The sequence below is a fragment of the Notolepis coatsorum genome, assembly GCF_963971535.1.
Source record: "Notolepis coatsorum genome assembly, chromosome: 14".
NCBI lineage: Eukaryota > Metazoa > Chordata > Actinopteri > Aulopiformes > Paralepididae > Notolepis > Notolepis coatsorum.
In genome coordinates this window covers 67,689,162-67,716,119 of record NC_140178.1, presented here as the reverse complement: position 1 = coordinate 67,716,119, position 26,958 = coordinate 67,689,162, and the positions used below count along the sequence as shown (strand labels likewise).

General features: G+C 40.4%; 1 protein-coding gene and 1 pseudogene across 2 annotated transcripts; both read left to right on the top strand.

The window, feature by feature from the left end:
* Positions 1–1,594: 1,594 nt before the first annotated feature.
* LOC311240553 (glycerophosphodiester phosphodiesterase 1-like) lies at positions 1,595–14,699 on the top strand (annotated as a pseudogene). The gene is made up of 6 exons: positions 1,595–1,721; positions 6,835–7,010; positions 8,051–8,144; positions 9,370–9,462; positions 10,075–10,286; positions 14,527–14,699. The product of its transcript is annotated as a glycerophosphodiester phosphodiesterase 1-like (transcript).
* Positions 14,700–15,572: 873 nt separating this feature from the next.
* LOC311240240 (MAPK regulated corepressor interacting protein 2-like) lies at positions 15,573–26,881 on the top strand. Its single transcript, XM_084328788.1, has 5 exons — positions 15,573–16,150; positions 16,360–16,429; positions 16,933–17,072; positions 24,610–24,717; positions 26,426–26,881. The coding sequence occupies exons 1-5, from the start codon at positions 16,096–16,098 to the stop codon at positions 26,494–26,496; spliced, it is 444 nt and encodes a 147-aa protein (XP_084184914.1). The 5' UTR covers positions 15,573–16,095; the 3' UTR covers positions 26,497–26,881.
* Positions 26,882–26,958: the final 77 nt, after the last annotated feature.

The window sequence follows — 26,958 nt, the reverse complement described above, 5'->3', positions numbered from 1 at the left end:
AGCGCACCACTCTCTGGAGTGCCTTCCTGTCCTGTGCCGTGCTGTTTCCAAACCAGGCAGTGACATTTCCAGTCAAGATGCTCTCTACAGCCCCGGAATAGAAGGAGTGGAGTATCTTCCCCGATACTCTGAACTTCCTTAGCTGTCTCAGGTGATAGAGGTGCTGTTTTGCCTTTTTCACCACATAATCTATGTGTGTTGACCATGTCAGGTCCTCTGTGATGTGGACTCCCAGGTACTTGAAACTGCTCACCCTGTCCACGATAGCCCCGTTTATCCACAGTGCGTCTGCTGTATTCTCCTCAAATCCATGATCAGCTCTTTGGTTTTACCAATGTTCAGGAGTTTAACTATTAAAAAAAACAAAGGGGCCTATTTATAATGCTTATGTTGTCAAGTTAGAAAAGGTCTATATACCGTTATCATGTACTGTACCCAGAGCCATTTATTAGCAGATGGGGCAGTGTGAGCACGAGGACCCACTCTACTCTCCATAGCAAGTAGCAACCCCTCCTGCCTCCAGTCCTCTGTGTGCAGAGCAGAACCATGACGTGAAACTGCTGAGATGTTGCTCACTAGGGGTCTGCTCCGGTGTTAAGCAGGCAACGCAGCGGTACGATACTTATTCTACATATAGTTACTTAGCCTTCTAAACTATGCTGACAGCGACCACATAGTCCTCAGTTAATTGTGCATTTAAATGTTTTTGCATATTACCAACAAATGTTCTTGACATAACGCCTGCACCATGTTACAAATTGGGGACGAATTGATGTATTTTCCGGCTGTGTTTCTGCTGGTAATGTTCGGAACGAGGAGTGCCATGGGAGCGTCCGTCCTTACCGTATCCTTGTACATCTTTGTCGTGATTAGGGCTGGGCGATATAACGATAACGATAAATATCGCGATATATTTTAATAATCGATATCGAATATCGAAATAAAAAAAATAAAAAAATCGTTTTTTTTTTTTTTTTTTTTTTTTTACCTGCAACAGGGCAGTTTTAAAACCAGAGACAGTGGACAGACTTGTCTTTCTTGCCTGCAACTTAAAGTAATGGCTTTGCTTGTCCAAATGACAATACTGACCAAATTCAGATTTCTTTTTCTCTTGTCCATTTATTTTGTTTGCTTTCTAATTTAAAATACATTTTGAAACCGTCTGTACACAGTAGGCTATGTGTGCTAGCAGAACTATTCTCCAGTCACGAGTCACGGTGCACATGTGCGGTGGTTTGTCCACCAAAAAAGCGCCAAAAGATCGAAAATAAACTAGCAGAGCCAGAACTGTTCAACTCCCCTGGAGCCACAGCCAGCAGAGAAGCCGGTTTACTTTAGCTTTTAAACCAGCTGCAGCCTGAGAACTGGAGTGTGAGGGGATGTAACACTAAAGATGGCGGCAATGACAAAGAATTGCTGCAAAATAAACATACATCTGTTGTTAAAAAAAAAAAAGAAAAAAAAAAAAAAAAAAAATTTAAATTTTTTTTATACTTATAACAATTCGATAATTATCGATATCGAGAAATAAAATAAAATTATCATATCGTTATCGCGATATGATTTTTTTCCATATCGCCCAGCCCTAGTCGTGATGTTTCGATTCCCTCATCATGTGCCTGCTGACCAGGCCAGCCGGGTACTGCGGCCCGTGGCAGTTCGGTGGCCATCCCTGTGGGATTCACGACGCCCCAGAAAACACCCTTGCAGCGATCAGAGAGGTGAGGCAGGAAGTATGGAGGCATTAGATGCCTCTGTTCTGTTTAACTGTATAGATGTGAAAATTCTGGATAGGCCTATAATGGATTTTTTTTATTATTGATATTTTGACAGTTGTACAATTACAAATAGCATGTGCACCACCACCTGCAACTACTAGACATTCGTTCCAAAATACAAGTTTGTTTTGTTTTTTGTTCCAAATAAAAATGCACAAAAACATGAGCAACATGTTGACAAGAATACACCCAAATACCCAAATCCCAAACCCAATCTAGTAGAACAGACCAGATTTGGTGAACATGGTGGAATTGATTGATTGATGAAGACTTTATTTCAGACTCAAGGTCCATATTACATATATACAAAACAACAACAAGAATACAATAACAAAAGAAACAAGGCCAACAACATAGATTAAAATACATTAAAATACATAAAGGTTCCAATGTTTCCACAAATCAGAGGAGTACCTTGTATCGTTTTACATCACTAACACTTTGAGCGCCACTCACGGCTAATCTCGGGTTTACGATTGTGACGTTGAAAGCCACGTCAAGGCTTTTCTCTGAATTATTATTATTATTTTTTTATTAGCGATCTGAAATCATATTGCATCACGCGAGCCTACCGTTGGAGATCCAGGGGCCGCCGGCGATCGGATGTGAAAAAAGCGCCCCCTATCGTCTCCCAGATGGTAAATCACCCTTTTGGAATGGACTCAATGAAAATGGATGGGGGAAAAAAATATTCCAGTCCACATTTTACTTCTCACCCATGCAGCCGGAGTTACCAGAGTTAATTCTGGAGCCTCTGAGCCGCGGCAATCATGGGTTATACTGTACACACGTTGGATCAATATACTTATCGATTTCTTCGAATGGTGATCAGGAATTGGAATATACCATTTGGATACCATCTGATGTCAGGTAAGGAATCTATGTTATCAGTGTTAGGATAATCAGACTCGTTTTCATGGAGATATAAGCGTTTTTCCACTATATGTGATATGGCTGTTTCACTGTAAAAGCCATGAGGAAATAATAGCAGCGATTATCAGCGCACGGCACGAGCGTGCGTGCGCACACATATACTATCGACCATCTAGCGTTTATTTGAAAACTATTCATAAATAGACAGACAAATGATAACGTTCTGGAATATTCCAGTAAAAGGCGATTATCATGGAATGTGTTGTTTTTTCTTCGAAACCGAGTGGTTTTCAAAATGCTATAAAAAGGAAATGAAGCGATAAAAACACAATCTGCTTTGCCAATGTTGACTGGAAAATGATTATTTGATTAGCGATGGGCAGATTAGACACATAGCATAACTTAAAACATAGATTAGGCGATATTAACGTTACATGGGCCGTGGACCGTGGCATCAACGGGGTAAAAAGGAAAACACGGCCCGGCACTGAAAGTGCTAATGGCACCTATTATCTTGTTTTTTTACTCTAATAAACGACACATAAATTTAAACATCAGGTTCCTCAGCAGAGCATGGAAGGTGGTGACATTTGTAGTCGCAAACAAATGGCTTGCACTAGTCCGTCTTGGGAGCTTAAGGAGGATCCTAAATGCATCATTAGATGCTACCTGCAGTTTTAACATTTTTGCTGTGCTATAATTACACCATAGAAGTATAAAATGGAGTACAATAGGCGCGGCTACGTGGCGTAGTGGGCAAGGCGCTCGCCACGAAATCTGGAGACGCTGGGCTTGCCTGTTCGAGCCCAGCGCTCCACATTTGCTTTCAGTTTAGCTGGTCGTCCGTACTAATACACATTGGCCGTATTAGAGGGTGGGAAACTGATGGGTGGGGATCGGGTGTTGTGGACAGCGACTCCTACAGGTCGGTTGGTGCGCCTGCGCAGTGGAATCAGGAAGTGTCGGGGGCAGCGTGAGCCTCCCACGCGTTACTCCTCACCACTGAGAGATCGAGCTGCGCAGGTGAAAAGATGCGACTGCTGTTACCTCAAGTATGGGAGGAAATATAGAAAATGGGAGAAAAAGTGGATAAAAAAAAATTGAGTACAATAGGCTCTGAACAGGCTTATTTTTACATTGTCTGTGAAACCGGTCTTATTTGACATGGGTGGGAGTTGAACCCCGGTTGAACTGCAGTTGAACTGCTATCATGGAGTCAGGTAAAATACCATGTTTTAAAAAGCCAGAAAAGCACAAAGCGAGGAGAGGGATGACCTTACGGCTGGCATGCTTTAGATGTTATATTATATATTTATATTGACCTACAGAAGGCTTTTGATACAATAGATCACAGCACATTAGTGAGAAAACTGGAGAAGTATGGGATACGAGGTATAGCTAACTCTTGGCTGAAGAGCTACTTGGAAAACAGACAGCAATGTGTGCAAATTAATGACATTGTGTCAGGATTTAGGAAGGTCACCTGTGGAGTACCCCAGGGATCTGTGATAGGTCCAAAACTTTTATACTTTATATTAATGATATGTGCAATGTTTCTGAGCTGTTAAAGTTTGTTATTTTTGTATTTTGTAATTTAAAGGAACTTTTGTTTGATATTGAAAGAGAGCTTGAAATTCTCAACTTGGTTTGATGTTAATAAATTGTCTCTCAATATTAAGAAAACTAAATTTATGGTTTTTGGTAATCGAAAAGACATAGAGGGGGATATCGAGTAAAAAATATGTGATGTAAAAATAGAAAGAGTTTCTGAGATAACATTTCTAGGGGTAGTTATTGACCAGAAATTAACATGGAAACAACATGTTAACTATATTCAAGGAAAATATCTAAGTCAGTAGCAATATTGGATATTAAACTACAAAGCCTTGCACATCATTTACTACTGCTCACTTATTCTTCCTTACATATCTTACTGTGTGGAAGTATGGGGGTCGACATTTAAAAAGACAGTAAATCCAATAGTCTTACTGCAAAAACGGGCCATTCTGAACCTTTTCAAGGCTGGTTAGTTACTATATGAACACACAAATCCATTGTTTATAAAGTCTCATATTATGAAATTTAATGATTTGGTTTATTATAAAACTATGCAAATAATGTACAGAGCTAAAGCAAAGTTACTCCCAGACGGGGTGCAAAGGTTTTTTTCAATACATGCAAGAAAATATGATTTGAGAGATATTTGTAAATTTACTGTTCAAAAAGCTAAGAAAGGGATTAAAAGGAGGTGTATTTCTATTATTGGGGTTAACTTGTGGAACAATGCTGATATACAGTTAAGAATGAGTAATTCGTTTTTGGTTTTTAAGAAAATGGTTTGTAAAGCTATTTTTGAAAACTACAAGGGTGAATAATACTGTTTTTTTTGCTATTTTCTTTTAGAATACTGTTTGAGTCTTAATTTTTGTTAAGAATATAGGACAGGCATATATAAGCATTATGCTTCAGTCTGTACCTTTTCAGTCACTGTAAAATCAAATATTGTTAAATGATGGTGTACTATATTGTATTGTGTGAGATGATGACTGAATAAACTACTACTACTACTACTACTACTACTACTACTACTACTACTACTACTACTACTACTACTACTACTACTACTACTACTACTACTACTACTACTACTACTACATGTTCAGCAGTGATATGATCAGCACCACAGGCTTTGTTGTTATCTAGCTTTAGTATGGCATGTTGGATTTCCTCTGGACTAACACATATATGTAGGTTCTCAGAGGGGTTTACATCTTCAGGTACAAATGTGTCACTTCTAATGCAATTAAACAGCTCAAAGTAGTGCTGTCTCCATACCACTTAATTGACTAGAAGAGCAAATTAACAAAATATCATATACATAAATATATATAAAATATATACAAATACAATAGATAGATAGATAGATAGATAGATAGATAGATAGATACAAGGTAGATACAATACAGAAGACAAGTAGCAAATGTGCCCATATCCACACATACAGACCGTTTTCTTCAAAGTCCAGCATCAGATCCTTCAATTTCAGTAATAAATAAAACCCAGACCTCTTTAAATATGACCTTCCTACCTCAGACCTCATTAAATATGTCTCTATTTGAGACCGCATTAAATATGTCCTCTCTACTCCAGACTTCTTTAAATGTGTCTTCTCTACCTCATTGTGTCCTCTCTACTCCAGACTTATTTAAATATGTCCTCTCTACCCCAGACCTCTTTATTATGTCCTCTCTACCTAGACCTCTTTAAATAGTATGTCCTCTCTACCTAGACCTCTTTAAATAGTATGTCCTCTCTACCTATATGGGACCCATTTATATATTGCCATTTTACACATTGTTTACATCCATTCTTTGTAAGTAGAAGGAGCTGAGTGTCTCAGAGTTATTCTATATCCTGGCATAGCCAGTGACAATGATAACCTCCTACGCTAGTCATTCTGATCTCCTCTGGTAGTTCCCAAGAGTGTTGGGGTTTTAATCAACATCTTATTCAGGAAAACAATAATCTCATCCACATGTATTGTTTTCTCACAATAATATAACAAGTGCACTAACGTCCCAGACACTAAGGTCCTCCTAGCCCATTTACTACATCAACAGACAATAAGGTTCCAGCCTCTGCCACATCAACAGACACTTAAGTCCCAGCCTCTTTACAACATCAACAGACACTAAGGTCCCAGCCTCTTTACTACATCAACAGACGGTTCTTACCCAAGCGGGCGTCTGGTCTGGTGGAATGTTAATTTTAGAAAGTTGGGAGAGTGACAAACCCTGCATATAGTTTAGTATGGTTAAATTAATGTTTTTTTTCCTCCCGAGATAAAGTTTTCAACTTCTGTGTTGTACTGTTTTAGCAATATGTGTGGAAATGATAATGGTAGCATGTATGTAATATAATGAATCTCTTAGGCACTATAATCATTTTCACCAGATGAATTCTGCCCAACAAGGATATAATCATTTTTGTCCAGTTCTGTAACAAAGATTAAATATTTTGAATGATGGGAGATATATTAGATTCCATTAGATTTAGCCTTTGTACTGACAGTTGTCATCCTCATAATGAAATGTAAACTGACGATCTAAAAATTAACCTTTTGCAAAATACTGCCTTTCCATCTCCTCTCTCTTCCCTCACCACCACCACCACCTCTCTGTAGGCCAGTAGGAACGGGGCCACATGGGTGGAGTTGGACCTGGGCTTCACAGCAGATGGCGTGCCAGTCCTGATGCATGACAACACTGTGGACCGCACCACCAACGGCTCTGGACCGCTTGGCGGGTTGCAGTTGGCCCAGCTCAGGAGGCTGGATGCCTCTGTCCACCACAGGCTGAAGTAGGCTGCTTCTCAAATAGTCATCCTCAACAATAGTTTCACTTTACAAGATGATTTTCTTAAGGCAAACCTCTGTAAAGTCCAAATAAATTATGATATTTCTTTAGTATTGAATATAAGTGTCACAAAAGAGGGATACTGGATCGCTGGAACACAGTTTGAAACTAGAAATTATCTATTTGACTGTGGTGTGTTCCTACCTTCCCGCCACCTTTACCTTACAAAGAAGCACCTCCCCATCAGAATGAAGACAGTTGCATGAGTAAGTAAGAGTCTTGTGTGTATGTGTGTATGTGTCTGTTCTCGCCATATCTTGGAATTAAATGTCTGGATTGCCATGAAATTTGCTATGCGAATATTCGTGACCCCTAGAGGGAGAGGGGTGACCCCATGACCTTTCCTCTAGTGCCACCATATTCATTTATAACACGGGTCTGATGAGACTGACAATATCATCAACTCTTGTCTCTGTCATCGCCCCAGGAAAATGTTGCATGTGAAAGCGAAAAGTGGGGAGATTGCTAGGCCTTGGCGGAGGTCTGCTCTCTACTGAGTGCATTCTTCTAGTTGCAAATGTTAAATGTTATTTTTTTAAGCATTTGTAACTAATTGTTGTAGAGGTAATTTTGTCTTCCTAAAACTACACAATACAAGTTTAAGTACAAAAGTGGTATCATGGAGATCTATGACTTTACCATGGCTGTACCATAGTAAATTATGTATACAATAGTTGGTACAGTGCTGAAAATACCAAACTACCATGATACATTTTTGCAAGAAAAAAGTTCAAGTATCCTTTCAAAATGTTTAGAATTGTATCAAATTGAGAATAACCTGCAGTGTATTTATTCAACAAGAAATACAGAGCAGGCGGGGGTGTTTCTTGTAAGGTGTTGGCCTTGTTCTTGTCAATACAGATTTAGAGGAAGGACAACTAAAAATACACTGGGAGAATGACCAGGCCACATATAGCAGCTGAAGTTAGCTCAAATATAGCAGGCCAAATGTTAGTGGTCCCTGCTGTGGTTTAATGTCTCCAGGGAGCGGTTCAGTGGAGAGAAGGTCCCCACTCTGCAGGAGGGCATCAAACACCAGCTGACCATCTTCTTCCATGTCAAAGGTCATCCTGATAAGGTACTATGAACAGAGACAGGGAGGAATCGAGACATGGAACTCCCTAGCTACTTTCGTCACCAGCTCTGGGAAAGTAAGCAGACAAGGGATGGCGGGGAGAGTATTGGGGAGGGGCAAAGTCAGCTGTAGGTGCCATGTACAAGTACCATGCGCCATTGGAAAACTGGGAACCTAAGGAATCATTTAAGATTTAAGCTTAACCTAAGGAATAATTTTACATTTAAATTTGGTCATTTTTAAGCTCAACACTGTATGTAATTTATTTCAATCTATTATTATACAATAAACATGTTTTGAATGTCACCTATTCAATTATGAGAATTCTGCATCTATAGGTTTTGGTTTGGGACATTACACTATGTCATTCCCATAGTCAATTCTATATCATAAGTTGCTACAGCAAGTTTTGGGTTGATACCATTAGTTACTGAACTAGTCGTAGAAGAACACTTAAGTAACAGTTTGTATTGTGGTGCTATCAATCACTTTTGTCATACATCCTCTGAATGGTCTAGATCTCTACTTTCAGGCTGTAAAGCTGCATGAGGCTGTGATTATCCTAGAGGTCAAAATAGGTCAGTTGATTTTATACAGTGAGGTAAAGTTTGAATAAATAAGATGAGACAAGCCAGAGGGAAATAATGTTCCCCAGTTGTAACTTAATGTTTTATTGTGAGGATTTTAGAGCAGTCTTCCTCCTGATATTTTCCAAACGATCTAACTGTCAAAAGGTTTAGTCAGGACCCAGTGAATCACACAGCCCTCTCCTCCACTTTACTAGGTGTGTCCCACCCGCCCCTCACACCACATGAATAACAACAATGCAACGATTTGGTTAAAGGTGTGGTAAGAGTGAACATGTGAGAGGTTATGGCGATTAAGAAGCCAGTCGTTGGCTGTAACCCACAGACATTCTCAGCAGACTGGCTACAAAGGCACTCCCAGCTGTTTGTAACAGTTGGTGCAAGTGGAATTCTACTACGCCTCTTGCCATGTGGCTCACTGAGATTTCCTCCACGTGGCATGCTTGCGTTAAAGTGAGCAGATCATAGATATCTTGTTATACATGTCTTTATAATTGGATAATGCCACAACGTTCTCCTGTTCAAATATCTTATGAAGAATGTGTTTATATTGTTGTTGTTATTAGTGTGGTTTAACAATCCATACGGTTTTTCAAAAGGTAATTTGACCTTTCTGTAAAATCTCAACTGTCCTTCACCAGGTGGCGTTGACGTTGGCCGAGATGTATAAGAAGCATCCCGTCCTTTATAACTCCAGCATCGTGTGCTCCTTCCAACCCAAAGTCATCTATAAGGTCATATCCTCCCTTAGTTAGTATCTATACTCTCAACTATAGGGCACATCAACAAGCTGCAGTGGCGTTGTCTACAGTGTGTTGCACACAGCGTTGTTCTTCCACGGTCAGAGGCAGTCGGCGTCTAGCCGCTACCCTCCTGTTTAGCATATTGCACTGAACACTGAACCCGAGGGAAGCATACTAATCTGGTGTCGTGCTGATGTAAGGATGGCCACATTGCTGGTATGTTGCTAGCTAGCTAGCTAGGCTGTGCTAACGTTAATTGGATAGGGCAGTAATGGCTGCCTCTGACCGGAAGACGCACTGTGGACTCCTGGAGAAACCTAAATTACATCACAACAGCTTTATGAATGCCCACCACTCACACACATGTACAGAAAGCCAATCAATTACAACGCCATGTTGTTTTCAATAGCTGGTATAACTTGTTGAGAAGCACGCCATGTTTTCAATAGCTGGTATAACTTGTTGAGATGTACAGCACGCCATGTTGTTTTCAATAGCTAAGTACAGCACGCCATGTTGTTTTTAATAGCTAAGTACAGCACGCCATGTTGTTTTCCCTAACCCGACGAGCTCGTGTGACCTCTGAACTCTTCTGGCCTACAGATGCGTCAGGCTGACCCCCGGGTCGTCACCGCCCTGACGCACCGGCCCTGGAGCCTGAGTCGCTATGGCGACGGCACCCCCCGAACCCAGTCATCGTGGAGTCAGTTCTGGAGCGGAGTTCTGGATGTGCTGCTAGACTGGGCCCACCATCACCTGCTGTGGAGTCTGTGTGGCGTCTCGGCTATCCTCATGCAGAAAGACTTCATCTCACTGTAGGTGCAGCTATGGGCTGATGCTTTAGAGAAGACAACACCACCAAACAACGTACACGCAGAGCAGTGCCTTAGGGTGAACACTTGTTAGAGAGCTAATGATTGGCAATTGACCTATCTCAAACCCTGCCCTCTTTTCTTGATCCTCCAATCAAGACTGTTGTTTCCCTCAGACAAACTTGGAAGCAACAGTTGTGAAGTATCAAGAAAAGAGGGCAGAGAAGGAACCAAGACATGGAACTTCATCGCTACTTCCGTCACCAGCTCTGGGAAAATAAGCAGACAAGGGATTCTACTAAATTAATTGAGTCAGACATAAAATTGCTTATACCAGTAAAAATGAAAGAAGCTAATTTGATTGAGCAACTTTGATTTGCCATGTTTATGGTCTTAGAAACATATTGCCATTTTAAACTGGGAACGTCATTCAGTGGATCTTTTTTTTAATGGATTTTTGTTATATTTTGGGTGTTGACGTATTTCACCTTTTTGATGATTTACAAAAAACAAGAGTAAACTAGGCTAACGATTTGGCTAGTTTTGACATCAAATTGAGAAAATATTTTATTTACAATATTGAAAATTATATATATTTTTTTTTATCAAATTTTTTTATTATTACTTAACATGAAAACAAGACAACACAATACAATAACCATAATAACAATACACAGAACTTCACAGGGAGATAATAATAATAAAAGAAATAACTATTTATAAAAACAGAGTACAACATTTTAAATTTTAAAGGGGTACTATCTTACAATTGGCCTTTCCCAGTATTCAGTACCGTTTCCCGGCCGTGTGGCTCTATATCAATAAGACTTATGTCTCTAATTCTCATATTGGCGCACTCTTCCAATTCCCCTCACAACCCTCACCCTCACCAAACTGAGTCATCTCAAAACGTGCATATCAGTGATGTCAGAGATTTCCAGCTGCATAACAATGTGGCAATTGTCACCAGGCCACACAGTGGTTGGAGCCCAGCCTCAAAACGGCTTAAGATCCTGAGGTAGAAAAACGCTGCCCTTGTGTACCCGACCAGAAATACAAAACAATGAACCTTTTCGAAAAACAAAACCTACAGAGTGTTCCATAGACTCACAGTCCTGACCTTCTCAGCTGTTGCAAACCACAGGTCAATACCAGCCTGTCCTACCCCAATCACCCGCGCCGTGGATATCTCAAGATAAATCACATCCAACCGTGTTAGGGACCAGTTAATCACTGTGAGCTTCTCAGGCTCCTTCCATCTCAATGCTTCGCTGCTGTGACGCCCGCTAGGACAACCCTTTTTAGTTGTACGGACGCGGGTAGTGTCGTTATATCGTTCAGGAGTAGCGTAACAGCTGTGAATGGGATAGTTAAAGGGGAACTCCACTTTTTTTGGAAATTAGCTTATTTAACATCTTCCCTGGAGTTAGACAAGAAGATGCATACATTTTTTGTCTCTGTGCGTGCATTTTAGCTTTGGGAATAGACGCTCCGTTAGCATAGCTTAGCTTCATCACTGGAAGTGAGGCAGGACAGTAGCCTTACAGTGCCTTACAGTGTATTGCAAGGTCTGACATTGACCAAACTTGATATGCATGACCTTGGTGGGCTCTAGGTCAACTCCTGAAAAGGGGGTCAATGTCAGACTTTGCAATCAAAAGTTAGGGGGCTAATAACCCTTGCCATAATTTCAGTGCGCCCCCTAACTTTTGATTGCAAGGTCTGACATTGACCCCCTTTTCAGGAGTTGACCTAGAGCCCACCAAGGTCATGCATATCAAGTTTGGTCAATGTCAGACCTTGCAATACACTGTAAGGCACTGTAAGGCTACTGTCCTGCCTCACTTCCAGTGATGAAGCTAAGCTATGCTAACGGAGCGTCTATTCCCAAAGCTAAAATGCACGCACAGAGACAAAAAAGGTATGCATCTTCTTGTCTAACTCCAGGGAAGATGTTAAATAAGCTAATTTCCAAAAAAAGTGGAGTTCCCCTTTAAGCCACACAAATCTGAAAGTTTGTCCGTTATTGACCTCCAGAAGCGGGCCACTGGTGGGCAATCCCAATACATAATGCATATAAGTGCCAGCGGCCCTTTGAGAGCACAAAGTGCACCGAGAGTCGGTTACCAGTCCCATAGCAAATAGCTTCCTAGTGTAAGATAGGTCCTATGAATATAATTAAAATTAATTTGCTGGTGATTGGGGTTGCGGGAAGACAATGCCACATTTGCCCAAACATCATCCCAGTCAAACTCGGGGTCCAACTCCGGGATATCCACACGCCAGATTGTATCCAATGACAAATTTTTATACGTGGATTGAATTAAGAGCGTATAAAAGTCTGAGACAAACCCTCTGGAGGTCGTCCTGTCCACTATGAGCCTGAGTGTGGTTGCAAAGCTTGAGCCCACGGCACGCCATGCGCCCTCAGCGCTGACCTTAGTTGAAGGTAAAGAAAGAAGGACTCGCCGGGAAGATCATAAAATTCTCTTAAGTCCTGAAACGGCCGAAGGCCGTTCTTATCATAAATATCCTCCAGAGTATGAACTCCCCTCCTTTGCCATTGAGGAATACTAACCGGCTTGTGCCCAACAAGTAGTTGCTGATTATTAAAAATTGGAGAGTCCAGGTGCCATGGGCATTTAACCCCACACGACTTCTGTACATTACGCCACGTTTGGATCACGTGAGTTATGATCGGTCCATACCTCAGTCGGCATTTCGAAATAGGGACAGTGGAGTACACTGAAAATTATATTCTTGATATTTAAGCAGTTGGTTGCTATTCAGCACAAGTCAGTTTCTCTAATAACATGAATGACGTGTGTTGAGTTTTCAGTGAGGACATCATATCCTATTAATTTTGAATGACGTGTGTTGAGTTTTCAGTGAGGACATCGCCTCCTATTCATTTTCCCACCTGTCTTCCCTCTTCCTGTATCCAGACTGAAAATCTGAAATATAGGTAGTGTTGCTATTTTCGGTTACATATACTATAAGTTGGCCTAAGGTTCTACTACTACTTTTTTTTTTTTTTTTTTTACTTTTTTTTTTAGCGTTTATCGCTTTTCTGGTCAAGCATGACCGACAGAAACAGGTTGAAATGGGATGTAGAGCAGGGGAAGACATTCTGAGAAATGACGGCGGGTCCGGGAGTCGAACTCGTGTCCCCCAGATCCGTGACGAGCACGGTTTTCCCCGACGCAGAAATGGCGCCGAGATATGCGGTGAGCTACGGGAGCTCCCCAGGTTCTACTACTTTTATGTTGTTGTCCTCCTTTTTTTTATTTTTTTTTTTTTTTTAAAGATGTTTTTTATGGCATTTTCTGCTGTATTGTGGATAGGACAGTTAGGAAATTGGGAGAGAGAGAGAGATGGGGAGGACATGCAGCCGGATTCGAATCCAGGACGCTGCAGTTACACTGAGCATGACATGGTGTGCCACCGGGGCGCCTGGTGTTGTCCTCCTTTAATGATTATTTGTATTTTAGGTGAACACTTGTTAGAGAGTTAACGATTGGCAATGAATGTAGTGTTTTGTCTAATTAGTGTAGTGTCACTCAATCACTCGCTTACTCATGGTTACCCCCTAGTGGTAGGTTTTGTTGAATGATGATACAAGCATCATACTTTTCCCAGAACTACATGACGTGTCACGTGACTGCAGTGGCCTCGAGTCCGCCTGAACTGGAACTACTTCAGAGGCAATCACTGTCACTTCATAAAGTAGTTCTGGGGGAAAGTATGCTTGTGATGCAATGATGAATTATACTGACCAAATAAATTTGCTCTGTGACTTGTTTTAACAGTTTTTGAACAACAATGGAGTTCTATGACTTCTGGATATGAGCTAGAATCTGGTGTTGGCTGAACGGACCATACTTGTCAGTAGAAGAAATACATTGAAATCCTTGAAACATCTATGACCAAAGATATGGACCTGCCCACTTTAATCCCTCTCCTCTGTATTCACAGTCCTTTGTTCTGCTAGCCAATTCAATGCATGTGTATTGAACCACATACAAAACCTTGAACTTCAATGAAAGACATGTAGCAAAAAGGATACAGTATATAGCTAGACAGCCCTTTTCAATCGCCAAGTCCCCTGACAGGTGAACAAGAGTACAACATACAATATACATTGCTTCAAAGTATTACATAAAGTTACAACACATAATATGTAAAACACAGGAATATATTGTAAAGACTCTCCTCCCCTCCCCCATCCTCTCCTTCTCACCAGGGACTATGTGCAGTACTGGACGGGAAGAGGAGTGGAGGTGGTGGGCTGGACGGTGGACCGTCAACACGGCTGTGGAGAAGCAGTATTACCAAGGCCTGCTGAAGATCACACACACACACACGCGCGCACACGCACACACAATCAATCAATGCATTCAGGCCATATGGGAGTAGTAAAACACAAGTTCCCAACTTGCAGAACACACTTCACATTGTCTTCCAATTCGTTAATTTATGCCTGACACACAGGGTTTGTCAGTAGACCCTGACATCTCCTACAGGATTTGGTCGACCAATGCCGATATAGAAGTATTGTGACTTTACTTTGCATTGAATTAAAGCAAAAGTGAAAATAGATGAAGGTAAAACTTGAAACGATCAACATAAAGACATAAATGAGAACATTTGGGATTCCTTCATGATCATGAGGAGGCAAACACTCCTCCGTCGGTGCTCCAAGATGCCAGGTTGGCTACTCCTAAGTACTCCCAACATGAATGCAGCAATACACATGCAAACAGTTATAAACATAGCTGGTGTACTGGGTAACTGTACAATGATAAAGAAAGGACCCAAGTTTTATAGAAATTCATATAAGATGAGATAAGATAAAATAAGATATTCCTTTATTGATCCCCTTGGGGGAGGCTTTGGTGCACCTTTTAAGTGACATCAGATCATATACAGGAATAACAACTCCTGCCATTGTATGAATGTGCCTGCTATCCTGTTGAACCAGTCATCTTCTTATTTAGCCGTTGTGATTCTAATCTACATTCAGGTGATACGAGTCTACAGCAGATCTCCTGTAAATATTGACCAAATAAACATTTCCTCCTGCCCTAATTCGCCTGCAGGTTGGTTGTGAGACTTGTATTGTATGACTGTGATGTCGGCTACACATGGCATATACCATTATGTTTGTTGTGAAAATAATGAACAGTAACGTTATGGCCTGCGGGGGTGTCCTTCCTATTGGTCCACAGCGCCCCGGTGACGGCGAGGCCGCGGCGCCTTTAACGCGCAGAGGGAGGCGTGGAGCGACGTACAGAGGTCTGGTTCGCTTTCACGGTGCGCCTTCAATGTCTTGTGAATGACATCTCCTGTTTCATCATATCTGTGACATTGTGCCGCCGCGAACACCTCTACGGACCCAACCTACCGACCGTGCTGTCTGTGAGGATCAGATCGTGACTCGGAGCCGGACAGACCCTACAGAACCCTGGAGCGGTGCTGCTGAGACGCGCTCGGGCTGCGGATCCAACGCCGTGCAGAACCAGACACGATTATGTTGCGTGGGAGGTTACCGGCCAGTTACCGAACAGTCTCCCCCGCTGTCTCCTGTTGTAAGCGCAATGGACTCCGGTTGAAATGAGCATTCTAATCTGAGGCCAAATTCCACCAAACACAACGAGGAGAAAGGTATCTCGCTTTGGATGAATATGAGAATTTGCACGACAGATCTTGGATTCGTTGCGTTAGACTTTTGAGCGCAGGCCTGCTATCTGCACAGCTGACCCAACTGCACCTCCAGGGCCATAACAGAAGTTTAGGAGCATTTTGACTGCGCATGATGTACACAATTACAAGAGGTCCCAGCAAACTTGTTACTCAGCGACGAACAGGTGAGAGAGTTGTTACCATGTAATAATAATAATAATAATAATAATAATAATAACAATAATAACCATGGCTGACTTGACACTTCGCTGTCGCTGATGATCACATTCCACTTGTCAGGGAACTTGTGTTAAATTAGATCACTCGAATGCTGCAAGGCTATTTAAAGTGCACGCTTTCACAGTAAACGTGCGGTTATCTCTTTATTTCCAAGGTCCCACTCAGCAGATAGACAACAAAATAAACGAATTCAAGCACAAGCAAACGTCATGGTCTATGCCAGAGTAAGTATTCAACTTTTTGTATCTCAAATGTATTGTGTGAAGTGTGACGTAATCGTATTGATTATTAGGCTCCAGCGGAAGTCGAGAGCCTCAGTGTAGCAGTAGCCGGCCTGGTAATAACCTGGTAATAACCTGGCAATAACCCACTGCGGCCGGTGGCCAGCAGAAATGATAAAGGCCTCTGTATGATTTATAAGCCACCTCCATGGCATGTGTTTCCCAAGGCCCTCTCTCACACCACGCCACTGTTTTCACAGCATTGAACCGAGTGTGACCTTGTGAAGAGGCAAGGTTACTGGGCCACATGGTCATTCATTCAGCTGTTAACATTTCCAGTCCCAACCAGCCACCCTTGTTTGACTCAGGCTTCTTCCTGCAGGCACACATTGTCAACCACCTCTTATTTATTGCCCCGCTTTGTAGTCATGGTATTGGTTACCTGTTGTTTCTAATAGATCAGAGTCGCCGAAATAATCTTCATTTCCCTTCTATTCACACACCAGCCTCCCTGCGCCGAAGATAGTGTTTAACCGTCCTAACGGGAAGAAGTACCACCACCCAGCCCCTGCCCTGCAGCTGGACACCCCGCCGGAGGAGGGGCTCACCGCCGCACACGAGGACAACGTGAAGTTTGTCTATGGAGGTGAGGCAGCGAATGAGCAACACACATGGAACATTAAGGAGAACTACGCCCATTTTTAAGAATTCATGTAAGACAATCAAAAAGATAAATACCAGTGAGCAGAACAACTCCATACCAAACTAAAACTAGAATGTTAAACTCAAACTTGTGATGCCATCAGATATAAAGTGTGAAGCTGCTCCATAGACGATTCATTCTAATTCTAATTATCAAAACATGGTATATATGACACAGGGTAATGTTGTGATTATACAGGTACGTTTTCTGTTTGAAAACAAAGAACACTATAGAATACAGCTCATTTGAGTATAAATAAAAAGAAAAAAGGGTCTCCCATACATTGTCAATAGATCAGCGCCAGACTTTAATCATACTTCTCTGGTTTCTGGCTTTGGGAGAGAGTAGCTCATGTTCACAAATATTGATTGAACTCTCAAGGCCATGGAGATAATATACTGGAATTCATAATTTGGGTGTCGCTCCCCTTTAAAGTGAGATCTTGCCTCTTGCCCTCAGGTGGCATTTTAGTCACATTATGAGAGTCTTCACCGACTTAAAGGCACTTCTTTTAAGTGCGGGGGGGGGGGGCAGTCTCAGTAAGTTGTTTAACCCTCTATGGCAGCGGTTCTCAAACTACTGGTCACGACCCAAAGTAGTAGGTGACAGTGTTTCTATTAGCCTACAGTGTCTTCATAGTATTCTCCTGGTGTTTCTATTAGCCTACAGTGTCTTCATAGTATTCTCATGGTGTTTCTATTAGCCTACAGTGTCTTCATAGTATTCTCATCATGTTTCTATTAGCCTACAGTGTCTTCATAGTATTCTCATCATGTTTCTATTAGCCTACAGTGTCTTCATAGTATTCTCATGGTGTTTCTATTAGCCTACAGTGTCTTCATAGTATTCTCATGGTGTTTCTATTAGCCTACAGTGTCTTCATAGTATTCTCATGGTGTTTCTATTAGCCTACAGTGTCTTCATAGTATTCTCATGGTGTTTCTATTAGCCTACAGTGTCTTCATAGTATTCTCATCATGTTTCTATTAGCCTACAGTGTCTTCATAGTATTCTCATGGTGTTTCTATTAGCCTACAGTGTCTTCATAGTATTCTCATCATGTTTCTATCAGCCTACAGTGTCTTCATAGTATTCTCATGGTGTTTCTATTAGTCTACAGTGTCTTCATAGTATTCTCATGGTGTTTCTATTAGCCTACAGTGTCTTCATAGTATTCTCATGGTGTTTCTATTAGCCTACAGTGTCTTCATAGTATTCTCATGGTGGTTCTATTAGCCTACAGTGTCTTCATAGTATTCTCATGGTGTTTCTATTAGTCTACAGTGTCTTCATAGTATTCTCATGGTGTTTCTATTAGTCTACAGTGTCTTCATAGTATTCTCATGGTGTTTCTATTAGTCTACAGTGTCTTCATAGTATTCTCATGGTGTTTCTATTAGTCTACAGTGTCTTCATAGTATTCTCATGGTGTTTCTATTAGTCTACAGTGTCTTCATAGTATTCTCATGGTGTTTCTATCAGTCTACAGTGTCTTCATAGTATTCTCATGGTGTTTCTATTAGTCTACAGTGTCTTCATAGTATTCTCATGGTGTTTCTATCAGTCTACAGTGTCTTCATAGTATTCTCATGGTGTTTCTATTAGTCTACAGTGTCTTCATAGTATTCTCATCATGTTTCTATTGGCCTACAGTGTCTTCATAGTATTCTCATCTTGTTTCTATTAGCCTACAGTGTCTTCATAGTATTCTCATCATGTTTCTATTAGCCTACAGTGTCTTCATAGTATTCTCATCTTGTTTCTATTAGCCTACAGTGTCTTCATAGTATTATCCTGTGTTTCTATCAGTCTACAGTGTCTTCATAGTATTCTCATGGTGTTTCTATTAGCCTACAGTGTCTTCATAGTATTCTCATCATGTTTCTATTAGCCTACAGTGTCTTCATAGTATTCTCATGGTGTTTCTATTAGCCTACAGTGTCTTCATAGTATTCTCACTGTGTTTCTATTAGCCTACAGTGTCTTCATAGTATTCTCATCATGTTTCTATTAGCCTACAGTGTCTTCATAGTATTCTCATCATGTTTCTATTAGTCTACAGTGTCTTCATAGTATTCTCATTGTGTTTCTATTAGCCTACAGTGTCTTCATAGTATTCTCATGGTGTTTCTATTAGCCTACAGTGTCTTCATAGTATTCTCATGGTGTTTCTATTAGCCTACAGTGTCTTCATAGTATTCTCATGGTGTTTCTATCAGCCTACAGTGTCTTCATAGTATTCTCATGGTGTTTCTATTAGTCTACAGTGTCTTCATAGTATTCTCATGGTGTTTCTATTAGCCTACAGTGTCTTCATAGTATTCTCATCATGTTTCTATTAGTCTACAGTGTCTTCATAGTATTCTCATCATGTTTCTATTAGTCTACAGTGTCTTCATAGTATTCTCATTGTGTTTCTATTAGCCTACAGTGTCTTCATAGTATTCTCATGGTGTTTCTATTAGCCTACAGTGTCTTCATAGTATTCTCATGGTGTTTCTATTAGCCTACAGTGTCTTCATAGTATTCTCATGGTGTTTCTATCAGCCTACAGTGTCTTCATAGTATTCTCATCATGTTTCTATTAGTCTACAGTGTCTTCATAGTATTCTCATCATGTTTCTATTAGCCTACAGTGTCTTCATAGTATTCTCATCATGTTTCTATTAGCCTACAGTGTGTCTTCATAGTATTCTCATGGTGTTTCTATTAGTCTACAGTGTCTTCATAGTATTCTCCTGGTGTTTCTATTAGTCTACAGTGTCTTCATAGTATTCTCATGGTGTTTCTATTAGTCTACAGTGTCTTCATAGTATTCTCCTGGTGTTTCTATCAGTCTACAGTGTCTTCATAGTATTCTCATGGTGTTTCTATTAGCCTACAGTGTCTTCATAGTATTCTCATCATGTTTCTATTAGCCTACAGTGTCTTCATAGTATTCTCATTGTGTTTCTATTAGCCTACAGTGTCTTCATAGTATTCTCATCATGTTTCTATTAGCCTACAGTGTCTTCATAGTATTCTCATCATGTTTCTATTAGCCTACAGTGTCTTCATAGTATTCTCATCATGTTTCTATTAGCCTACAGTGTCTTCATAGTATTCTCATCATGTTTCTATTAGTCTACAGTGTCTTCATAGTATTCTCCTGGTGTTTCTATTGGCCTACAGTGTCTTCATAGTATTCTCATGGTGTTTCTATTAACCTACAGTGTCTTCATAGTATTCTCATGGTGTTTCTATTAACCTACAGTGTCTTCATAGTATTCTCATCATGTTTCTATTAGCCTACAGTGTCTTCATAGTATTCTCATCATGTTTCTATTAACCTACAGTGTCTTCATAGTATTCTCATGGTGTTTCTATTAGTCTACAGTGTCTTCATAGTATTCTCATCATGTTTCTATTAGTCTACAGTGTCTTCATAGTATTCTCATCATGTTTCTATTAGCCTACAGTGTCTTCATAGTATTCTCATCATGTTTCTATTAACCTACAGTGTCTTCATAGTATTCTCATGGTGTTTCTATTAGTCTACAGTGTCTTCATAGTATTCTCATGGTGTTTCTATTAGCCTACAGTGTCTTCATAGTATTCTCATTATGTTTCTATTAGCCTACAGTGTCTTCATAGTATTCTCCTGGTGTTTCTATTAGCCTACAGTGTCTTCATAGTATTCTCATGGTGTTTCTATTAGCCTACAGTGTCTTCATAGTATTCTCCTGGTGTTTCTATTAGTCTACAGTGTCTTCATAGTATTCTCATCATGTTTCTATTAGCCTACAGTGTCTTCATAGTATTCTCATCATGTTTCTATTAGCCTACAGTGTCTTCATAGTATTCTCATCATGTTTCTATTAGCCTACAGTGTCTTCATAGTATTCTCATCATGTTTCTATTAGCCTACAGTGTCTTCATAGTATTCTCCTGGTGTTTCTATTAGCCTACAGTGTCTTCATAGTATTCTCACTGTGTTTCTATTAGTCTACAGTGTCTTCATAGTATTCTCACCGTGTTTCTATTAGCCTACAGTGTCTTCATAGTATTCTCATGGTGTTTCTATTAGTCTACAGTGTCTTCATAGTATTCTCACCGTGTTTCTATTAGCCTACAGTGTCTTCATAGTATTCTCATGGTGTTTCTATTAGTCTACAGTGTCTTCATAGTATTCTCATGGTGTTTCTATTAGTCTACAGTGTCTTCATAGTATTCTCACCGTGTTTCTATTAGCCTACAGTGTCTTCATAGTATTCTCATGGTGTTTCTATTAGCCTACAGTGTCTTCATAGTATTCTCATCTTGTTTCTATTAGTCTACAGTGTCTTCATAGTATTCTCATCTTGTTTCTATTAGCCTACAGTGTCTTCATAGTATTCTCATCTTGTTTCTATTAGTCTACAGTGTCTTCATAGTATTCTCACTGTGTTTCTATTAGCCTACAGTGTCTTCATAGTATTCTCCTGGTGTTTCTATTAGCCTACAGTGTCTTCATAGTATTCTCATGGTGTTTCTATTAGCCTACAGTGTCTTCATAGTATTCTCATGGTGTTTCTATTAGTCTACAGTGTCTTCATAGTATTCTCATCATGTTTCTATTAGTCTACAGTGTCTTCATAGTATTCTCACTGTGTTTCTATTAGTCTACAGTGTCTTCATAGTATTCTCATCATGTTTCTATTAGTCTACAGTGTCTTCATAGTATTCTCCTGGTGTTTCTATTAGCCTACAGTGTCTTCATAGTATTCTCTTGTGTTTCTATTAGCCTACAGTGTCTTCATAATATTCTCTTGTGTTTCTATTAGCCTACAGTGTCTTCATAGTATTCTCATGGTGTTTCTATTAGTCTACAGTGTCTTCATAGTATTCTCATCTTGTTTCTATTAGTCTACAGTGTCTTCATAGTATTCTCACCGTGTTTCTATTAGCCTACAGTGTCTTCATAGTATTCTCATGGTGTTTCTATTAGCCTACAGTGTCTTCATAGTATTCTCATGGTGTTTCTATTAGTCTACAGTGTCTTCATAGTATTCTCATGGTGTTTCTATTAGTCTACAGTGTCTTCATAGTATTCTCATGGTGTTTCTATTAGTCTACAGTGTCTTCATAGTATTCTCATCATGTTTCTATTAGTCTACAGTGTCTTCATAGTATTCTCACCGTGTTTCTATTAGCCTACAGTGTCTTCATAGTATTCTCATGGTGTTTCTATTAGCCTACAGTGTCTTCATAGTATTCTCATGGTGTTTCTATTAGCCTACAGTGTCTTCATAGTATTCTCCTGGTGTTTCTATTAGTCTACAGTGTCTTCATAGTATTCTCATCATGTTTCTATTAGCCTACAGTGTCTTCATAGTATTCTCATGGTGTTTCTATTAGCCTACAGTGTCTTCATAGTATTCTCATGGTGTTTCTATTAGCCTACAGTGTCTTCATAGTATTCTCCTGGTGTTTCTATGAGTCTACAGTGTCTTCATAGTATTCTCATGGTGTTTCTATTAGTCTACAGTGTCTTCATAGTATTCTCCTGGTGTTTCTATCAGCCTACAGTGTCTTCATAGTATTCTCATCATGTTTCTATTAGTCTACAGTGTCTTCATAGTATTCTCATGGTGTTTCTATTAGTCTACAGTGTCTTCATAGTATTCTCACTGTGTTTCTATTAGTCTACAGTGTCTTCATAGTATTCTCATGGTGTTTCTATTAGTCTACAGTGTCTTCATAGTATTCTCACTGTGTTTCTATTAGCCTACAGTGTCTTCATAGTATTCTCACCATGTTTCTATTAGCCTACAGTGTCTTCATAGTATTCTCATGGTGTTTCTATTAGCCTACAGTGTCTTCATAGTATTCTCATCATGTTTCTATTAGCCTACAGTGTCTTCATAGTATTCTCATCATGTTTCTATTAGTCTACAGTGTCTTCATAGTATTCTCATGGTGTTTCTATTAGTCTACAGTGTCTTCATAGTATTCTCATGGTGTTTCTATTAGTCTACAGTGTCTTCATAGTATTCTCATGGTGTTTCTATTAGCCTACAGTGTCTTCATAGTATTCTCATCATGTTTCTATTAGCCTACAGTGTCTTCATAGTATTCTCATGGTGTTTCTATAGTATTCTCATGGTGTTTCTATTAGTCTACAGTGTCTTCATAGTATTCTCATCATGTTTCTATTGGCCTACAGTGTCTTCATAGTATTCTCATGGTGTTTCTTGCCATACAATACGGTGCAGAGCCACAGCTCATTGGCCACTGTTGTCATTTAATGATCAATCATCTGCTATTTTATCACCTGATTATCACCAAGATGTCTGCGATGGAAAGCCAATATGAATATTACTATCTGGGTTTAGGAGAAACAATAGCACCTCCTTTTCACCCCTCCCTCCCTGTGCTATCCCACCCTGATAAGCGGTGTGCTCCCCTCGCCTGCACAGCTGTCCTGACACTGATAGCCAGCTAGCAGGGAGCTGCCTCCAGGTGCTCCTACTGTACTCTACTGTAAACTCCCTGACCCACAGACAGGCTCACGTGCCTCTAAAGCCTTGATTTAAGTGACACTGTCCAGTCTGGGAGAGAGAGGCTTGATCTGCTGTTCTTGCAGTATAGAGAAGAACACAGTGCCCAGAAGGAGAACGGTTTCTCTGGGTGAGACTCTAGTCTTCTTCACACTGATCTAGTTTGGATTACCTCCTTTCTTTAGTGAGTAGTTTGCACACTAAAACAACTTAAATAACCTTGTTGGGGAGTTGGACAAGGACAAAAATAACTAGGGCCAACTCTCCCCATGCAGGCTCTTTAGAAGGCTTGTTGTTGTGGGCTGAATTGTTTTATTTTCTCCTGCTTTTCTACTCCGCTCTCTTTATCTCTCTCTCTCTCTCTCTCTCTCTCTCTTTATCTCTCTCTCTCGCTCCACCCCCTCAGAGGAAATGTCGCCTTTGATAATTAATAATAATAATAATTTTGTAGGCCCAAAATAACTGCAGTACCTCTGAGTTTTATGAAAGTTGTGGACTCATGCCAACTGACTAGAATTCAATTAACCATGCGTGCGATTTAACCCACACACACACACACGCGTGATAGATGGCATGATATGATTTCAAATACAAACACTCTTTAGTGGAGGCAGGCTTTTTGCCCTACTGGTCTTTTTTTAACAGGTTACTCCAGCTGGGGGTTCTCACATTGGTAGCATTTATGGAACATATACTGTTTAAAGACACTTAGTATTACCCACTTATTACCAATTTGTAATTCTAAAGTACATCATTGTATTCAGGTAATTTATTCTGTGGAATCTAATGCAGCACTGTGTCTGTTTATAAATTCAGACAAACCCAAGGTAATGGGACAAGTCTAGACTGAGTTAAGAGCTACAGTGCCTGGTGTTGTATTGTGGTTGGAATTGACATAAATGACAAGGTTGTGATAATGGGTCAAGATGGCAATTATAGCTGACTTTTGTTTACTGTGTCAGCTTGGCAGGAGGTGGTGCAACAGGTAGAGGAGGGGCCCAGCCAGGGGCCAGAGGGGGCCAGGGGACCCGTCCACTACACAGAGGCCAGCCACAGCCCCCGCATGGACAGTGAGTATGGCCAGCCTTCGTCCCTCTCATACTCATCCTCCTCTACCACTCCATCCTCTCCTCACCTTCAGTTTCTGCACTGGATTCTTTCTAACCTTGAATCTGCACTTAATGTCTGAAAATCTATTCTCTACCTTTAATCCAGGAAGTATAATATGTACAATAGATGCATAAAAGAGTAGTATTTATTATTATTATTATTACATCATTACAAAGGCAAATGTAATCTACACAAATGCATGTGTGAATTGCAATCTGAATGACCACAAGCTAGTCTGAAGCGCCTATAATGATTAAGTAGATGTCTCTAAAGAATATCACTGACATCAGTAGAAATACTGTTACCATATATTCTCAGTCATATTTCCGCATGTCACATCTTCTTAATTATGAGAAGGATTATTTAATTATACCGTCTGGGTGACAGGCTCTAGGTCACTGACTGTACAGTAGGACTGTCCTCGACTGACCCAAAGTCGCTGGATTATGACTAATCGATTAGCTGATTCAATCGACATGTTTGTAAAATTGTGTTTCCCACATGCAATCATGCAGAAGAACCTCTTTAAATAAAATTGAATGAAATGAAATGAACCAGAAAAGAAAATAACCTGTTGCAATGTCGTCTTTCAACCACCAAGGTGCATGAAGTGGAAACAACTAGTAAGGGAGAACGAGTTACTCTTGGAGACTGATCGATGTTCAAAACGAAAAAAAAATGAAAAGAAACAAACCTTCTTAATGTCTTTTACTATTATGCTACTATGTCTATACTACTATCTACTATGTCATATGCTACGATGCCTATACTACTACCTACTGTACTATGCTAATATGTCTCTACTACTGCACTCAGAGTGTAGCACTCAAGCTCGGCACTGTCGAACAATATCACTGAGGTCCTGTTGACACAATTTGTAAGTCGCTTTGGATAAAAGCATCAGCTGAATGACAAAATGTAAAGATAAAGATAATGTTTCAGGAAAAAACTAATTCGGCATGGGGAAAAAAGCATAAAGAACTAACAAAGTATTGGTCAACTAAGACCAAATCAACCGATTCATCAACTAATCAACCCTAGTGGACAGTAGGGATCATCGCCTGTCTAATGACGTTCACTGCCTCTTCTTATGCTTTACTTCTCAGGAGTAAAAAATGGGAGTCCAGGATGACTTAGATTTGTACTAATATGACACTTTAATAGGCTCAAGCTTAATTAACAATTTAAGGGAAATCTCACTTCAGTTCAGCACAAAAGATGTCCCCACTCTAGACAGTTAACCCCTTACACTCACCGTCTGTTTTGAAACTGCCTTTATGTTTGAATGTGATATTCAAGTTGAGGAAATGTTCCTTGGCGTTTGAAAGTGCTGTCAGGTTGAGGCATTGACTTCCTAATAATTACCCAGAACATATATCATTTGTACTATGCAACATATAAATAAATACATGAATAACACATTTTCCTCCTTACCCAGAGTGCTATCTATCCATCCAGATCATTTCGGTGCGATTTGCCTAGATTTGGAGATTGCTGTCACTCCAATACAACGGATCAGCTCCATTGTATTGGAGTGACAGCAGATATGTCCAAAACTAGAACAGTCACACAGAAATGATCTGGATGGATGGATAGCACCTTTTTATTTTGTGTGAACTGCCCCTTTAACTTCTCATGCCCATTAATTCCTCTATTTGCTCTCCCCAGACTTTGTGCCCATAGATCTGGACGAGTGGTGGGCGCAGCGTTTCCTAGCCAACATAGACAAGCAGTCCTGAGGGGCTCCTCGGGCTCTGGAGGCTGGGGGCTGCTGGCAGCAGGGTGGCCCAATGGAGGGGCCAGGATGCTGGGGTTGAGACGGGGGAACGCTCTACCAATGGGAGGGCGAGCTGGTGGTGTGGTCGAAAACACCATGGGCATTTGGGAGGAATGCATGAGCAGCGCTGGGACGCTGGCATGGTATCCATGGAGACTCCCGTCACTTGAACTCCCAACCGTGAAGCCTTTAAACTACTGCACATCCAACACTAATCACCCTGTCTGGGACAGATTGCACACACTGGGAACATAAGTGTGAGACGTTTTGGTTCCTCTCATCAACTACTGGCCTGTGGGCAGAGATGTCAAAACTACTTAAAATGCAGTAAAATTGTATTTTCAATACGTTTGTGTGAATGTCTTATTTCTCTTCCAGATTGGAATTTACTTGTAGTTGCGTTAACTTTCCACAGGGTGTCACT